The sequence below is a fragment of the Volvox carteri genome, assembly GCF_000143455.1.
Source record: "Volvox carteri f. nagariensis unplaced genomic scaffold VOLCAscaffold_3, whole genome shotgun sequence".
Lineage (NCBI taxonomy): Eukaryota > Viridiplantae > Chlorophyta > Chlorophyceae > Chlamydomonadales > Volvocaceae > Volvox > Volvox carteri.
Genome location: NW_003307546.1, coordinates 1,154,550 through 1,172,775, shown reverse-complemented (window position 1 = coordinate 1,172,775; position 18,226 = coordinate 1,154,550). Strand labels below are relative to the sequence as shown.

The 18,226-nt window shown below is 52.2% G+C and overlaps 1 protein-coding gene across 1 annotated transcript; it reads left to right on the top strand.

The window, feature by feature from the left end:
- Window positions 1-1,635: 1,635 nt before the first annotated feature.
- VOLCADRAFT_86643 (uncharacterized protein) lies at window positions 1,636-18,046 on the top strand (the record flags this gene model as incomplete). Its single annotated transcript, XM_002946518.1, has 20 exons — window positions 1,636-1,822; window positions 1,908-2,089; window positions 2,245-2,640; window positions 2,899-3,360; window positions 3,640-3,884; window positions 4,042-4,921; window positions 4,995-5,471; window positions 5,641-5,739; window positions 5,896-6,098; window positions 6,368-6,554; window positions 10,103-10,455; window positions 10,596-12,135; window positions 12,790-13,464; window positions 13,644-13,968; window positions 14,469-14,590; window positions 15,061-15,349; window positions 15,498-16,070; window positions 17,311-17,471; window positions 17,624-17,785; window positions 17,969-18,046. 20 exons carry the CDS (start codon window positions 1,636-1,638, stop codon window positions 18,044-18,046), a joined length of 7,596 nt encoding a protein of 2,531 aa, XP_002946564.1.
- Between the last annotated feature and the right edge of the window lie 180 nt (window positions 18,047-18,226).

The window sequence follows — 18,226 nt, the reverse complement described above, 5'->3', positions numbered from 1 at the left end:
CAAAGGTGCCGTCGCTGAGTAAAGGGGTCGGGGAGCTTGAAACGTTCCCTATAGAGTTCTGGTATATTGGGGCTCTTAAATGTGCTTTTGACTCGCACTGGCATGGTATTTTTATTTAATTAAGCAAAGTAGTGTTGTTCTTGCGAAAACTGACCAAATTTTGCTGTAAACGTACGGCGAATGACTTCCCATTTGTACGACGCTGCCTAGAGGTGCCCGAACGACACCGATATTGTGCGCAACAGTCCCACTGCGGGGGCTTCGGCTGTCTAACTCTCTTGCCCCATAGACGAGCTGAAATTCCCGAACAATACTGCAGGATATCCCCAAGCAAATCTTTGGATGGACAAAAAAGCATGGCTGGGTGCAAGCGAGTGCCGTGTTGCCTGTTTCGTAATCATGGGCCTGTGGGGACGAAAAGCTGGAGGTGGCGCAGGCTACAATCTGCTGCCATGGAGCTCAACTGTTTCGTTGCGCGATCAGAGCCTTGGGGCAAGCAACTATGCTATTTTAAGCCACGGCGTCATGGTAGAAAATTTTGGGACCAATAGGTAGTTAAGGTTTTGGCATCCAAAACTCATAATGATATCACGTTTCCTTGCACGGTCGGGTGCGTGTGTGCAAGCGGTGGCTTGCGCATATAAGTTCCCATTCTGTGTTCAGTTCAGTCCAATAACTGAACCATCTGTATACCGTTTGCACTGCATGTGATGAAGCTTCAGATCGTGCCTTCATGAGCGCCTTGGATAGGGACAGCTTAGCTTCATGGCACATAGTTGCATGCCATGTTCCCAAATGCGCCGTACAAATGGCTAGTATTTGGGGGTTCGTACTTGGTTGGCTGGCGGGTGCAGCAATTGATTCAGTCATTTACGGTGCAGGGGTGGGCTGGGATTTCAGCTCCCGAAAGGTCTTTCATGTGCCATGTGCCGTTCAACAAGAGTGCAGACACGGGGGCACATTTTGGAGTTCCTTGGGTGAGGCGTGATGGGCCCTATACTGTATGTGGGTTGAATGTATCCAGTACGTGGGTTAATGTGAGTTGAATGTATCCAATACGGGAGATCAACCTACGTTGTATTCTTCCGAGAACGCCGACGCAAGATCGGGAACATCCGTAATACCGACCCGATGGAACCTGGATGTTCAATAAACGCCGACGGCTTTGTAACCGTGTCACCGGCACGCAAAAGTTTGCCATCGGCATTATGGGACAAGTTGGGCGTTTACTTGGTAACGGTCTACATGCAATGCATGTGCACAAGGCCACGGCTTGCTTTTGTCCATAGGAGTGACACTGGTTCGTGTGGTTAATGTGCCGCCTGTATTATCATGGAGGTGCTTTGCGGGCAGCCTGATGGAAGAACGAATGCGTCCCTTGTGTCTCCTCGCCAGTTGCATGCGTATCGCTTACAGTTCAATTAGTATATTCGAAACCAATAGTCAAAAGGCGTCTGGAGATCTTACATGCGAATTTGCCTTCGATTGTCGCAGGTGGATTGGCAGTTGACCCGTACATTTTTACGTGGGCTTCCCCGACATAGAGCTCTATCGCATTTTGCTTGGGCGGATCCTTCTAACTTAGGCTAGCTTTTCGCTTCATGACGACATGCTGTTATCCTGTATGTGAAAGCTATGGGACTTTCCGTCCTCTTGCTTTTGCTCCTATTATTACCAATTATTGCGGTGGCATGTATTTACACAGCAGTTACTAGGACCACGATTGTAACCAATGTGTCGGTGGTCCTCTTGAAAGCATTGTTACGACTTCAAAATGTGACTGTGGACGGCGACGGCTGTGCTGTGGAGCAATGCCCAGGAGGTACGCAGATCAGCACATCTAATTCGCAGGCCCTGACGCCGTTTTAGGGCTCGCATGAGCCGATGTACCTTGCGTCAATTCACAGGCATCGTACTGAAGGACGTGGTGCTACCCCAGAAGCTGCTTGAGGTTGCAGCTGGCTCCGTGATCTTTCAATCTGCTTCCATTAAGCGTCTGCATTTGCTATGGCCTACGTCGTCTTCACCCCTAACCCTGTGTGTTACGGGGATAGCCATCGTAGTCCTTCAACGCAGAACAGCACCCAAGGTGAATGGGTTCGGCAGGTTGCGTCCAGCGCTTCCCTCACTTAGTGGAGCAACCCGCCTACACATACCTTTTAGGGACACCTGTGCTGAGTTGGCATTAGCCTCCAGGGTTGCGTACGATCCCTAAACGAATCTCTGCCTTAAAATATGCATCAGGTGCAACCGTGCGCTTGTCCGCCACGGCGCCACGGCGCCAAATTGAATACGGTGGAGGTGCTGTTATGGGGGGAACAACAGAACACATTCGCGTCCGGCTGGCGAGGGCAGCAGCTGCGGTTATTCCGCTTCATGGTCGCGCTTGCGCTGCGAAATGTTTTTGTCGTCATTGCCGATACGGAGCTCCAGTATCAGCAGTCGGGCGATCCGGGCCCCAGGCTCTTGCCATCTGAGCTGTCAATGTCACGAGCCGTTGACGTAGTTGCTGTGACCATTCGCACCGTAGAGGTGTCCCCAATGGCGAGCACGAAAGGCGAGGCACAGGCTGCAGCAGAGCCCTCTCAGCCGGAGGGCTCCGCCTGTAACGCGCCATGCACGTCAGGGAGAGAGCGCTCGGTGGGCTCAAGTACTGGAGCAGCGACAGGCGAGTGACTGTCTCATTATATTTTGTTTCGGGGCAGGTTGGTGCAGACGGAGCGGCATGGAAATCCTCCATTTTGAGGATCGAACAACGGTGTGATTTGGGTGATGGATAGGAACGGTACCGCCTGATGCAGTTACAATGAATTGGGAAAGCCATCAGCCCGCGCCTGCACAGAGAACATATACGAAGAGTGTGCTATTGCCTCCGCAGGTCTTGCAGCCGCTGCTCAGCGACGTTTACATCTCTGGCGGGATGTTTCAGACTTTTTTCCTAAGATTCAGGCTTTGTATAGCTGGTTCGACCGCCTTATTATGAAGTTTCATCCTATTGAAGACTGCAATGCGGCCCGAGTATCTGTGGCCGGTGTTAATGTTCTCTTCAAGTCTAAAACTCCACGACCGGCTCGTGTGACCTCTGCGACACACCAGGAGGCTTCACTGCAGCAGCCTGGCTATGCCCGCACATGTGGGTCACCACGGCTGCGTGCCAGGTCAGGGGTTCCAGGCCGTGTGTCACCAATACTAGCAAGGTCTCCGGCTGCCATTGTTACAGGAAAGTCAGCAGCACCCGCAGCTGCGGCTCCTGAATGGGACTATGTCGCCACTGTGCTACGGCAATGGAACATGCGGGTGGATGTTTCTGTGGGGTCGCAGCCAATTAAGCGTAGTAGCGTAAGGCATCCAGCAGCACGGGTGAGTCAGCCACTCGCTCTGCAAATTCAGGGCTCTTTCGGTATCCTTGGTCAGCAACGATCTGCTGACCAGTTGGTTTCCAGTGTAAGCTGGGATCCAGTTCCGAGCAGCGTCAGCACCTTCCCCAGGCGTACAGCCGGCTTGGACACGCAGCCATTACCTGCCACACAGGGTACGGGCCGGCGCATACATCAGCCGTCAAACCTGTCGCGGCTATCGCGCGTGGCAGATCCTCAGTCATCCCTACTGCCACAGCCCGTATGTGCTCGGGGTGCTCAGGATGCCGACACAACGCTGGCAATTGGCTGCGGTGCTGGCTTCGCCATTCATGTGGAGGCCGTACTGAAAGCATTCGTCCTAGAATTAGCACCAGAGGGCGTAGCTCACTTGCTGCGCATTGTGGATCGGGCCGTGACGTACGAGAAGTACAGCGTGTACTGGAGTCAGCGTCCTACAGTCACTGTGGCCGAGTCACCAGCGGCCTGGTGGCAGCATGCCGGTCGGGCCATAATTAACGACTGCAGGTCAGTTAGCTGTCATTGTATGTAGTTATGAGGAACAGCCATCACCTTCCCTTGTTGAGGTGTAATGTCGCCTTTAGCGTATGAGCATGGAAATGCCGGCGAGGGTGAAGCTGACGAAATTGCGATGTGGTATTCTGTTAACCATTACGTGCTGCAGGGAGCATTTTCCATTGCGGAATGTCCGTGTCCTGCTGGCCCGCCGTGCGGAGTACCTCGGGGTGTACAAGGAGCTTCACAGCATGCAGCGCGGCTTCCGCTTCGTGACCTACCTGCCTAAGTACGAACTATCAGATAAATACAAGCAGGTCGTCACGAAGTTTCTGGTTGGAAGACAAGCAGCGAGCCCAGCAGGTAACGCAGAAAGTTTTACGGCAGGCGCCTCAGCTCCCAGCTCCCGCCCATCGGCCGGCGGGTGTGGGCCGGGCAATGATCTGCGTTCGAGCGCGGTGCCTGGGCAACAGAAGCAGCCGTTTCCGTTGGAGAAAGTCCTATACTATACTGGCAAACACGAAGCCAGCAGGTCAGCGAACCTCTTAGACCGGCTTGCGCAACTTGAATCACAGCTTCCTTTAGGTCAAACCATAATTAACCGCGCATTTGTTGCGCTATGGCACTCGGTGAGGTTGGCTCCTTCATGTGACGCGAGAACTAGGTGGCTGGATGCCATGGATGTCATTGCCAATTTCGTCGACGCCATACCGACAATGGACGAGATAGGAGAGGGATCGGACAGCATGCCTACACCAGAGGTGGGCAAGGCGACTGCTGACCGTTCAAGCGCTACGGCCTCTGGCAGGGTCCATCGTGCGCAGACAGCGGCGCAGATCAGCTTAGGCGTGAGCTGTCCACGGCTGGGATTAAAGCTTGTTAACAAGCAGTTGCTGCGTGCAAGCTCATCGGCGACAACGGGACCTGCAGGTGCAAATGTTGAATCTGCAGCAACCTCCGAGAGCATCAAGCAGCCAGCCGACGTGCTTGCAGTTATGCTGGAAGGCATTCACTTATGTATGCCCGACACTTACCGCATCAACTTGCAGGTAGGGCTTTGCTGGCAACTTATTGCATAACATGGATAGGTTTTCGATATATACTTGCGAATGCTGCATGCAGGCTGCGACCATTCGAATGTCGCTGTTGGGAGGCGTAACTGGCGGGCCCAAGCATGTGCTCGTTGTACCCTCTTCGCGTGAATGCGCTGATGAATATGGTGTCAAGTTGGATTTCTCTTCTGCCGGCCCGTTGCATACCCAAGGCAGCACGCCTGCTAAGGATTGGGCTTTGGAGGGCGCGATCTACCCGGACGCCCCGATTTCGCTGTACCTTTCACGGTACAAAGTAAACATCGCCGCCGTGGAGATGGCTTTCAACAGTCCTCCGTTTGTCATTGCTTCCGCTAGGTTTATAGACAGCATGGTACAGTTGAAGGCAGCTAGGCGAAAGGCAGAAGCAGGCATGTCCATAGCGGTTGAAGAGTGGCCGTCCACCAACCTGCACTTATTGGTTATGGACAGCTATACGCGTGATTGCGTCCGAGTGCCATCTTCCATGGCGGCCTTCATGCCGAAGCTGCAATTTTATTGCCCTATGGTAAGTGGGTGCTATTTGGGGCAGATGCTGGGGGGATCCGTTTGCTGCTTCTGTGCAGCTGACACATAGCCTTAGTCGTATGTCTTAATTCGGTGTTTCTGCAACATGAGTTTGCTGCAATGAACTTGCCAATTACGAGCTTGGTTACGTTCTTGTCACACCTACGCAGGTTAGTGTCAGGTGGATGCTGGCGGCTACTTGTACACCTTCTATTGGGGGTATCTCGGGTCAACATTCGGAAATCCTGACAGTCGCAGTGCTAACACACGTGCGCGTTTCTTCGCGTTACGTACACACGTGCTATGCGTCTTTGGTTCAGTCAGCGTCAGTGCAGGCACATGTGGAACTATATGTTCAGATACAGCCACGTCTGAACAGGCTTGCTGCTTCACCTGGAGTGGTGTCAGGTGTCTGTCTACCGCAGCTGGGGCAATTCGCCAAGATGTGGTTGCATCCAGACGACGTCGAGGTGGCCTTTCCGTATCAGGCCCTTTCAGTACCTCACGTTGCCACGCAGTTGCAGGAGGCATCCTTGAAACGCCCAAGCCGCGCATATAGCCGCGGATTAAGTGGATCCGTAACCGCTAACAGCATGGCAAGCTTACTGCCTACACTTACCTTTACGAGGTGCGGGATCACAGTGTTGGGGAACTCCATGCGCGTTAATACATGGGAAAGGAGTTTATCATTATATGTTAGTACAGGGAAGGGAAGTGCTATGCTTTGGCCAACTGCCATCTGAAGTACTCCTGCTGATTAGTTGCATGGGCAAGCTCTGAAGCCTTTTCGAGTTGCGTGTGTTTTTAGATCTGGTCTTTTTTATTGCCCATGAGTGCCATGACAATCGTATGGAAAACTTCAACTATTCGCTGACGGTCCATGCTATCTCATCGCAGTGAGGCCGCGAGGGGTGGACAGCAGCGTACGCACGACAGCTACCCTTTCCTTCCGGTACTGAAGGTTCGCAGCATGTCTGCAATGGCGTTAAACCAAGTACCATATGAACCAGCTGTGCCAGGAACCATGACAACTCACCACACTGTGGGCGTGCACAGCGTCATGGTATGGTTCTCACCGTGGCACGTAAGTTTTCTGCCTCCAGTATGGGTCGACCCTTGTGAGGGTGAGCTGACCCATGCGAAACTTGAGTGCGATTCCCGGACGCCACTGCTTGATCCAATAGCTTCCAAAATTTCTCCGTGATTATGCAATGAAATGCCATGGGACCAAAGCATCAGAGAAATGAAGTCCATGTAGGCGCATAGTACTCGCTCTTTGGAGGTGTTGTACAGTACGGTGCACGGAAGTTATTGGTACGCCAAATGCAATTTGCGCCTCGAGTGGCTTTTTCGTCTCCTAGCTATTATGAGAGGCAGGCGACTTTTATCATTTCATAGCATATCTTCCGCCCAGTGCCTCACGAACACTTTTTAGTACGCGTAAGCAACTGTGTATGGTAAGATCCTCATATAATATAATATAATATCCGCATATAATATATATATATATATATATTATATTATTATATATATTGTATATATTATATTATTATATATATTGTATGTATTATATTATTATAATATATACATATATATGTATATATATAATATTACAGACATCTTGCTTCGAGAGGTTTGCTGCATATTTGTGATTTTTTTGCGCCGTCCATACCACAACTTTGGTGTGCACATGGTCAAGGGTGCATAAATCCCATTCCTGCAAACCTGCATGCGAACAGCCAGGGCTCCAAGGGTTTCCAAGTGGGAAAATTAGCGTCCAAAAGGTGTAATTAGATTTCGGAGACCAAATACACTCTATAACGTCCGTGCGGAATCCTAGCCAACTGCTTCCCCTTCGCTATGTGTTTGGTAGCATTCAGTTTGTTCATCGGACACTCCGCCGTACATGCTATTTGTCCTCGTTCTAGATGTGTAGACACCGAATGCCCGTACCAAAGCGTGAGAAAAGTTCTTGTCTGTATGCAAACACCCCGCCTTCCATTGCGCGCCCGATGTTGCCCTATGATAATAGAGCTTCAACAGAATAATCTTCCCGAAGGATGCCCAAAAGCTCATATTCTCAATTGCTTAAATGCTTCCGCAATTTTATCGTAACCTTACATGGAGCAGCCCACTGGTGAGCGTAACCTCTCTTCCTCTCGTGTTGTACTAGAGCCTGACAGGCAGTAGTTACGTTCGCACGCTCGGGGATTTTAGTTAACTGAGCATGGTCAAGGCAAAGATGTGGCTCATTTTGAGTCCTCAATTAATTGTCCTAAACGCCCTGGATAATGCGGTAATAACGCTCCTGCGTACCATCTTGCCAGCGGCCCGGCGCCTAACGAGTTCTTAGGGTAGGCCCCTTTCGTTGGTTATCCGCTGCCGTCCCATAACGCTAGAACGTATCTTCATTTTATCAGGATTTACTGCGCAAGCCAGTAAGTCCTTACCTTCACGGGAAACCTTGCGAACACTTTGCACATGTTATTGTAAGTTTGCACATGTTATTGTAAGGTGCCGTACGGTGTTAGCAGTGATGTCCATTGCAATCGCATAGTTTAGGATATAGTGTTTCCCAAGGTTTTGCGTAAGAACTCGCCACGGGCCTTCTTAAACGAGACAATTAGGGGGAAGCCTTTATCTTGTATGCCATACGCGCGCGCAGTGTTGGTAATTCTTGCTGCTCGACGAAATGTGGGGAGGTGTCGCGATTTGATGGTACATGCCTGCATCACAAGTATGTACCCAGGTTGCTGCAAATATTCACCCTCTAGGCAAGGTGTCCTTGACAAGGTCACAGCCAGGTTCAGTTAAAGTTTGACGCCTCTCCATTCCGCACCCTGCCTTTAGCAAGGGTGCTACTTACTGCTGTAAGCACGTAACTGCCCACTTATGGTGATGGTGCCGCAACCACCGTTGTAGCACATTATCCGCGATCCACACCCTGGGACGATCCCGAATCGGCCCAGAAAGGAACCGTATGTGTGCGCCGGCCTTCCATTGCCCAAGGGAAGCCGTAGCCAATCCAGAACACAGAAGTCCTGGACACGGGATTAGGCTTGCACTTGATATCGCTTGTTATCTTCTGCCTTATTTGGAGGGACAAGCGGCACTGGCCAGCAGCAGTTGGCACTGGCCAGCAGCAGTCAGACCCTGTACCCGTGACACTATGTGGCGTGCTGTACACCCCCGGGTCCCTGCTGGTCCATTGCAGCTTCTTTGAGTTGCAAGGGGATTTAAGGGATCTGACCGTTCCGTGACACTTGCGTAAAAAAGATGTGCGTGGGCTACCTTGCGATACCTAACTAGTGTTCAGGCCGTGACAGTGTCCGTAACTTAATTTTGCACTTTCGTTCCTGCGGACGAAAGGAGCCCGTTTAGGCCCGTTTCGTTCGTTGGCTGGCGGACGAACGGCTCCTCCGGGGCCGGAATTCTTTCGTCCGGCCAGACGAACCGGATGAACGCCTGAAACCGGACGAAGCCCCCTAATACTGCCGTCGTCTAAAATTAGAAAAATAGGCTAAACGCAGTGTCCACGCAATAATTATGTTCGGGCCGAGTCGGTGTGCGGCTGTAAGTGCCCGCGGTTGACCGCATAGTCCCAGCTTATACGCCACTAGGGTGTCACTATATACGGCAAACATGTGCCAGACTCCCAGGTCTTGCCTTGAGGCGCATACATGGTTTTACGGAATAATGCGCAGAAGCCTCTTAAAATGCAGGCTCGCTAGGGGGGAAACTGGGCCCCAGGTAAACAGGGTAGTCCATTTAACAACTTGGCGTCGAGCGTATTTTGCAGCCGTCTCGAAAGGAAACTATAACAAATATGTTAAACGTTGTGAATAATACTGTTGGCTGTATACTACACTTCGTGTTAATTACAAGTTACAAGTGCCGCACGAGTGCGGGGGGGTCCGTCAAAGCCGTGAGGCCATGGACTAAATATTCTTACACCGTACAACAGACGGCGGTTTGGGTCCTGCCGACTAGACCCCTCCTCATCCAGTCACCCGACATCCGTAGAGTCAGATCAGCCATCACCACCAATCAGCATGCGAACCTTAAACCATCAACTAGATATCATCTCCACACTATAGCAGCGATATGTAAACCTAGTTCTCCCGATTATTGTCGGGGATCCGACCAGGAATCGAACCCAGAATCTTCATCTAGACAAAGGTATCAACCAGACCAGACCGTTAATGCTACTACGATCCAATGCCCGGTCTTAGGTACAACAGATGCTGCTGCAGCCTCCTAAGTGCCAAACTGCAGGGCCCAGGCCCAGGCCCGGGAATCGTTCACCCGGCTAGAGAACGGGGTATTTCCCGTCCATTTCTTTCGTTTGGCGGGTGCACGAACGCTGGCCTCCTGCCGGTGTTTCGTTTGTCCGAAACGGCCCTTCGGGCCATTCCTCCAGACGACGTGAACACTGGGCCGGGACTTTCCAAAGCTTGGATAGTATTCCCAGCATTTCAGCTCATGATAACCATGGCAACATGTAGGCCTTTCAGTTTGTCCGCATGAACCCAATAATGTGGCAAGATAATAAGCCACTCGAGGTTCACATCCATGCTTAACAGCTGAAGCTTAAATCTGACACACTTTTTGCCTTCCTTCCTGTGCTTGTAGGCCACGGCATTAAACGCGGTGATAGACAGCCTGCTTACGCACCCGGTTCTTGTCAACGCCAGAAACCGGAAGCGACAGCAATCCGATAGTGACTCTGAAGCAGGCAGAGAGCCGATTGCAGCACAAAGCGGTGCAGCTGAACCCGCTCAGGCCAGTGGGAATGAAATGCAATCGGCAGGCCCCGCACCGAGGAACCAAAGAAAGGAGCCAGGTTCCCCTGCGGCCAGTGGATCCAGCATTTCGTTGCTGTTGGATGTTCCCCTCTTGACCGTCAGCTGCTACGCGGAGATGCCGGAGGCCTTTCATTTCGATGAGGTCGTTGAATCGGAGATACGTGCTATGAGAGAATCCGGGTATGTATCGTCCGGCTGTAAAGGGATGCTTTCTAGTGCAATTGTTGTGTGCGGCCTAGATCTTCTACTTAGATATGTTTAACATGCCGCCTTTGCCACGTGCATGCGTAGACATCAAAGAACTTTTGTGGAAATTGCAGGCGCGCACTGCAGCTACCGGCCTGGATTACTAAGCATTTGGTATCCAAGGAGTTAGTGGGCATAGATCCAGTGCTCCGTTGGGGTCGCCGTTTGGCGCCGCTGTTTACAGCGAACATGGCAAACATCCGGTCTGGGCTGCGCCTCGCGAAAAGGAACTGCGTTAGGGCAACAGTACAGTCGACGGGATTACAGATTTCCGATCACCAGGCGCGGCTCAAGCGTTCGCTGTATGCCAAGGTGTGGCTTGCAAATTCAGGTAAGGGTTCAGATGGCCCTGGTATTGCAAGTGTACAAGGACTGCTGCCCGAGGACAGCGCCTCCCAGCTCTTTGGACCATTGCCTACGCGGGCAGCTGCAGTACGGGATTTCGCACGCGACAGGCGCCGTGCGGCCCTTTGCCTTCCATCATCCCAGACGCCGATCGGCGAGAAACGAGGCCAGATCCGACAACAGTGGCGCCGCCTTCTAGAGGTCCAGCTGTTGCATCGTGCAAGCGACTTCGCCATGTTTTTGCTTTCTCCAACTCACCGAACTGTGGCGCGTTTGCAATTGTCGTTGCCGGAGCCACTGGAAAGCTATCGCATCCTCTTCCAGGAACACATGAAAGGAGCTACCCCAAATGATTTCTCGTATGCTGTTGGCGCCACCGCCTCGGCAAATCTTGCGGAGCCAACCCCCGCCAGTCCCTCCAGAAGCAGTGCTGTCGATTGTAGTAATCACCCCAGGAGCACGCCTACACCAGCTGTGCTACACAGCTCAGGGCGTCCCAGCAGCGTCAGCGCGCTTGGCAGCATAGCAGCTCTCTTCGGTGCTAGTGTTGGCCGAGGTGGTGGCGGTTCGCAACCCAACCCCAAGTCATCCCTGATTCAAATGCTGGAAGCTGTACGTTACCAAAGCACTATACGCATGGCGGCGCTCCGGCACAGCGCGATCTTGCTAGCTGGACGTGGACCCGCAACGGGCAGCACTTCATCAACGCCTGCTCAAGGTGGTTTTACCCGTCGCAGTATGAGCCCCATCCCGGAGGACGCTCGTCAGCCGCCGTCTAGTTTTATACTTGTCAGGGACGACGGTCCTCTGCAGTCTGTACTGGGCCACGACGTGGAACCGTCAGGCGCAGATCCCCTTTCAAGAGCGCTGCAGTTTCATTTTAACGAAGCTGGGCGTTTTAGGCCAAGTGGATCGGTTGAGTCGGCGGGTATTTCTGTACCTACAGGTCTGGACTCCTCGACTTCTTTGCAGAGTGCATTTGGTACGGCCAACGTGCAGAGCCAGCGAGCAGCAGCTCAGGACCGTCCTTATTCAAGCCAGTCGTCCACAGGCAACCCAAGTGAAGCAGAATTAAAGCTCAGTTTTGTACAGGCCTATCGGCATCTGGGCACTCAATCTGTATGGCAACGGCGGACAACCTATGTACATAACATGCCCCTCGTTACCCCGGTCATTGCTGTGGTAATGGCTCAAGCAGCCGCAAGCCCGGAGGCCACGACCTTACATGCAACGTGCCAACATGTCATATCGTCCGTTGGTGTTCACTCGGTGGGAGCTATGCTACGTATGCTCGTGCAGATACAGCAGGTGATCTGGCCTTCATCTTTAATTTAACTGGATAGAGCGGTCAATGCCGAAGCTGTTGCGCTGTTGGGTATGTGCTCCAGGTGCTCAGGCTACTTATGCACATCTGGCGTAAATCATACGGAGGCGCATTTCCAGGGATTCCATTGGCGAATTGCAGGGTACTAGCGGTGCCGTAATTAATGCGTGGGTGTGGTTGGGAAGGGTTACACTACTTTTGCGTTTTGGCTAGAGTTACCTGAAGCAAATGCCTTATTGCATGTAATGCGTGTTAGGCTATGACAAGCTCAGTTCGGCATAGGAGCTCAGCCGCTGGAGCGGCTACGAAACCCCCAAGCGGTGCTGCTCCAGACATGCTGGGGAGGTACAAATTGACCCTCGCCATGACATTCTTTAAAATGAAGGTAAGAAAGCCGGCCCCGCTACAAACTTGGGTTCCAGTAAGGTGCAAGGGCTTCTGCGTCGTAAGTGCTTTTGGATGTACGGAGCAAAGGCTTCTGTGGTAATATACGCGTAATCCTTGGCTTATAGTTCCGGTTCACGCATTGTTATGACGTTGCAAAGCTGTGGTCCACGCACTTGCTTATGGCTTATATTTTGCCATGTGGATGTCCACAGGTCTTGATGGAGGAGCCACCGCGGCGTTTACCCTGTCCACCCACGCACGCGGCTGAGAAGCCGTGTCTTATGAAGAGAAGGCCGGCCCCGGGCAACGAAAATAGAAAGGAACCGGGCCTGACAGAGCTTACCTCACTTGAGCTTCGCCATGTTAGCGTGATAACGGATACGGGGACAGAAGGCACAGCTGGCCTTGCCTTGAAGATGGCGATAAGCGACATCATTGTGCTGGACCTGCAGGGCTGCGTTGAGCACCGCAATGTGCTTGTTGCAAAAGCCCAGCCGCCATCCCCGGTCGACTCCCCGAGCACCTTTGCACAACCAGGATTTTCGTTCAGGGCCGCCGTCGGTCAGGACACCGATGAGTTCATTGATGGAACCACTTGCGCGATGCAGCTTGAGTATAGGGTTGTATGTAACCCTGACGTACCCACGTCGCTAAAAGTCAGCGTGTTTAATCCATCCATAACCTGGCTTCGGCGGTATAGTAACAATTTGCTTTATGCAATTGGTGTCCTGGGTGATGTGTATAAATCTGCTGTACAACAAAGTAATCCTGGATATCCGGGTGAGACTGCAGCCTCAGCACAGCACGAGTCGACACCGAGAGAATCAACTCCAGGTATTGCGATGGTGTCTCCTCCACGGAAGCTGGCTCCCAGGACAATCGTGGAGGTAGGTAATTTACCTTTTCACCTACGGTGTGCAGGTATAGTAGCTGGCCACTGAAAAGGCCTCCCCACTGAAAAGATGCTGACGGAGCGCCTTTACGCGTATTATAGACGATATGTGTGTCGTACTGTACTACAGCTACTACAGCATACTCTTAATTCGTTTGTTTCACGAACTCGTAGGCATTCAACGTCAAGGTGTTACTCCCAGGAGGTGCAGCCGCCAGCCACGGTCCTATCCGCCGCGCCGTTCACAACGAGGCAGTATCGCTGGAAATGCGATCTATAACGTTGTGCATTCCTGGCGACCTGGCAAGTCTCCACGACAACAAAATGGTCGACGAAGACGGACTGTGTGGCGGTGCTGCCTGGATGGTTTTACCTGAGGAGGTTCATGGGCTAATCTCTTCAAGCCTGCGGTTGGGTGACAAACACTTCCCGCAGATTAACAAGCAAGCTCATCTGGATGAACATCTGAATGCCCACAGGTGCCCTGACCAAGGTCCAGGTGCGTCATAAAAGTTGTTGTTGGTACAGAGTGGGAGGCTTCTGGGCCGCTTGAACACATTATCATTTCTACGGTTAATCACCATACAGCACCATTCACCACTACCACACTGTACTACGCCGTACGAACTACAGTCCAAGGCGGTTGACCCTCCATTCTAGGATCCCTCCTCATCCATTCACCCGAACATCCGCAGAGACAGAGGGTTCAGCAATCGCCACCAATCCAGCGTGCAAATCTCGGTCCATCAATTGTGACCTTAACTCCACATCTCAGCAGCTAGCCAAAATCTCACGCTTTCGACAATGTCGGGGTTCTCCCCAGGAATTGAAATAAAAGTGATGGGAGTAAGCCAATACCGGCCATAACCCGGCGCGTGTTAGGTAAAATTGAAAGGCATTTCTGTGGCTGGGTTGAGCCACATTATCAAGGACAATACCGTAGGCATATGGCAAGCACGTGTATGCTGTCTTTTGGGTATGTATGCTGTTTTTTTGCAGGTACTAATGCCGCAAGGCGACAACGGCAAGTTCCGGCAGAAAGAAGAGCTTCCAGTCCAAGTACTCGATTGCATCGGCGTTTGCAAGCGGCTAAAGCATCATTTATTGATCCATTGAAAGAGGTGCGACATTCGTTTTGACCAGTTATGTTCTTGGCTCCAATGCATGGGTAACACATCCTTGATGGATCTATGTTACGAGGAGTTAATGCCAGCCACCTGAAGTATATTGACATAACGCGAGCTTACTGCTGCCCCACAATCTTGCGCATCTTGTTGCTCATTTCAGCTACGAACCCTGCTGCCGCCACATATACGCCGCGTGTATACGCCGACTTTTCTGCTAGTGATGTAAGTGATGTACTACCGGCGCTGCCGACTGATAGTTCTCCCCTTTTTCCCCTTCTCACCGCCCCATACACATGGCCAGCAACTCCGCTGCTCGTTTGTCCTGCTGTGGTTGACGCCGTATACATTCCACTCGTATGGTACAAGACTAGGCTATCCCTAGGGTTCTTACCTGAAAGATTTCTTTTGGGACATTCTGGATCACCTGAAGGCTGTCGTATCCTTATGTGCCGTATGGACGACAGATTTTACAGGATGCGGGTCACAAGCGTACGAAGCAACGAGGCGAACTGGGTATCTTTCTGATCGATGAGCATCCTGGCCGCGGCCCGACGGGTGAGCTCAACCCCGGCTACCTGAGCATCGACGATGACGAGAATCCTCTCATAGCTGGAGGCACTGGCACATTCACTCAGCATACAACAACGACGGTTCATGCAGCAAATACACAAGGTCCTGTCGCGCATGAGGCGGCAGCAGGTTCCAAACGGTCGCTACGTAGGAGCAGTGACCTTCCGTCATCACAAGCGACAAGTGGGTTAATTTAGCTTAATTTCGTCGAAATGTATGGTCAGTTAGGTGCACCTCATTGTAGTCCCTTGGTCTTGGGCAAGTGTACAGCTGCTAATTGCAGACTGGATGGCTGGATCGCTTTCACAACGTGGCTTCCCTTCACCTCCAGGCCAACCGATAAGCGACTCGAGCTTCCGTGCCGTTGATGAAGCCCAGGCGCTCCCAAATGTGGATACGTCTGATGTCAGCCGGGAGTATTCGCCCATGGTCCTAATTTCCGTCAGTGGGTTTGCTGCGTCTAGTGGCAGGCTAGTTCCCTGTGATAGCAGTGTCTACCACGAGCGCTCGGGGCCTAAATCTCAGTTCTCACAGCATGCCCCAGGCTCAGCCTCACAGCGTCAGCAGCCGGAGGATGCCTCCGTTACATCTTTTGTGTCAGCAGTTGGAAATGCTGACAAGGAGCGGATTCTGCCTGCCGATCTGCAGTTCAGTGCATATGACGGCAGGCCCTGGCCAAAGCGGAAGCTTGTTGAGTACGACCCCGAAGTCGAGTCGGCATTATATCTCATGGCCGATACGGAACTTCAGTCGGTGCATCAGATGATCGAGCCTGTGGATCTGAAAGGTGCTGTTTTCCAGCATAAGCAGCATGGGGCAGTTCAGGTGCATATCAGTGCGCTGGGTGCAATGGTAGCAACGCTTGGACCCCAGCGCTACGAATGCCTGATGAAGGTCCTTACAGGTACGCGTCTTTAAGGGAAGGTGAAAAGGTATCTACCCCGGATTGCAAGCCTCTTCAAACAGTAGGGATAGCCATTACAGCTGCACTGTATGGAAACTTACCAATAGAAACCCTTTTAACCGTCTACTTAACCGCCATGCGCAAAGAACGTACATAGACAGTTTTTTGTTGGGGTTGTTACACTGTGGGCGGCTCGTCCCGAGAAGGGACAAGCACCGGGGACCCTGACCGGGCCGAAACGCAGCGCAGGGGCGGGCGCGCGATTTCTTCCGTCTGTTCGCCGCGCGCGCCTCACTTCCTCACTCACGCCAGCCGGGGCGCTCTCCCAGTCCCTGATCAGGCAGATTTGCGGCCCAGAAGATTGTGAACCGTCCTAAAGCGAGTGCCGCACGAGAGGCGCCACACCACCTCAGGGGTCCCTACAGGCTACCTGTCCCCACTTCGCCTGGCCAGCCCATTCGCGCGCACTCTCCCCTCTAGAATACCAAAACAAGAACAAATAAAAAACGCCACCGGGGGCAGGGGCTCTACTCAGGGGGCTCCACTACATACTCAAAAGACGAGGCAAGGGAAGACCTAACCGGGCCAGACACGGCCCCTCAGAAGGCTCTCCTAGCCAAGGACACCCACGCAGCCAGCAAGGCAAAAGATACACGGAGGATCACGGGCCTGAGTCGCCACACCACAAAAGCCGGGTTGTTGTTTTGTTGTTGATAGATTGTTACAGAGTGGGAGGGCTCTGGGCCATTGAACACATTTGGATCCACATATCTAGGATTGAACACCCTACAGCACCATCCACCATTACCACACTGCACTACGCCATACCCAAACTGCAACTCCAAGGCGATTGATGATCCCTTCTAGAATCCCTCCGCATCCTTTCGCCCGAAAATCCGTAGGGTTCAGCAGTCGCCACCAATCCTGCGTGCGAATCTCGGTCCATCAACCGTGGCCTCAGCTCCACATCTCAGCAGTTCCAAATCGCACGCTCTCGACAATGTCGGGGTTCTACCCAGGAATTGAGCCAAGGAGCTTAAATCGCAAATTGCAGTAGTGCCTCCAGACCAGACCATGTTTGTATAGTGTATATTTGCATATTTTCCTTGAATCGTCCTGCCAATTTTTTTAATCTTCTTTTAATCTTCTGCACCTTATCTCCCTTTCGCGTGACGTTTCAGACACGTTGCAAAGTAATATAGTTACTGACAGTAACAATCGCGCAAACACCTACCTGCAGACAATGTTACCGAAGCGTACAGCTGCTTCAATGTTGGGGAGACGCTTACTGCCAGTACAGGGCAGCTGCGGACCACATTCACCCCGAACAGAGCTTTTACGCCACAGCCAGGCCAGTTGCCGTATTTCCACCTTACTGTTGAATGGTCGGAACAACTTCGGGTGAGTGCTCTTCGAATCTAATCCTGGTATGTAGCATGGAAGCATTAACTACAGGAAATATCTGCTAGGATCTGCAACCATGACAGAGTCACGTGGCAGAAGAACCGCCATTTACCTCTCGTTCCTTCCGCCCTCTACCCTTGCCCTTGCAGGCTGTGCTGGAGAGCGATCCCGCGTGGTGGAAGCACGGAGAAGCAACTGCATCGGATGTGGAGCCCTGCTTGGAGGCCTGCTTCACCCAGTCCAGTCTTGGTCTTATGATGGCGCATAAGACTAACGACATGTTCCTTGCTTTCTATAGCCAGCAACTCCATGTAAGTCGCGTCGAATACGCAGACGGGGATTTCCCGTTAGTAGGTTAGCTGTGGATACTTGGTTGGCTCCTTGGTCTTAGTACAAGTTGCGGGTTTAAGGGCGATGCCAACCATAGACATGCGTGTGTCCATGCAAGGTAGGGCGTCCATGACCGCCTGTCTGCCCATACCGCCGGCGCTCAGTCCGGCATTCTCGCCAGTGGTCGACTCATACCCGGGCTTTCAAGCCTTACTGCAAAGGCTACCCTGGTGCTATGTTAGGTTTGCATTTTACATATCCATGTAGCACGCAATCGGACAACTTGAGCAAAAAAACGTATCTGGGCTAAGTCCAGGGATTAATCTATCCAATGACTCCACTAAGGTTACGAGTTAGGGGGCTTCACTCCCCAATTAGTGCGCTGTGTAGTCTGCCATCATTTGCACTGTCTTCACGTTGTA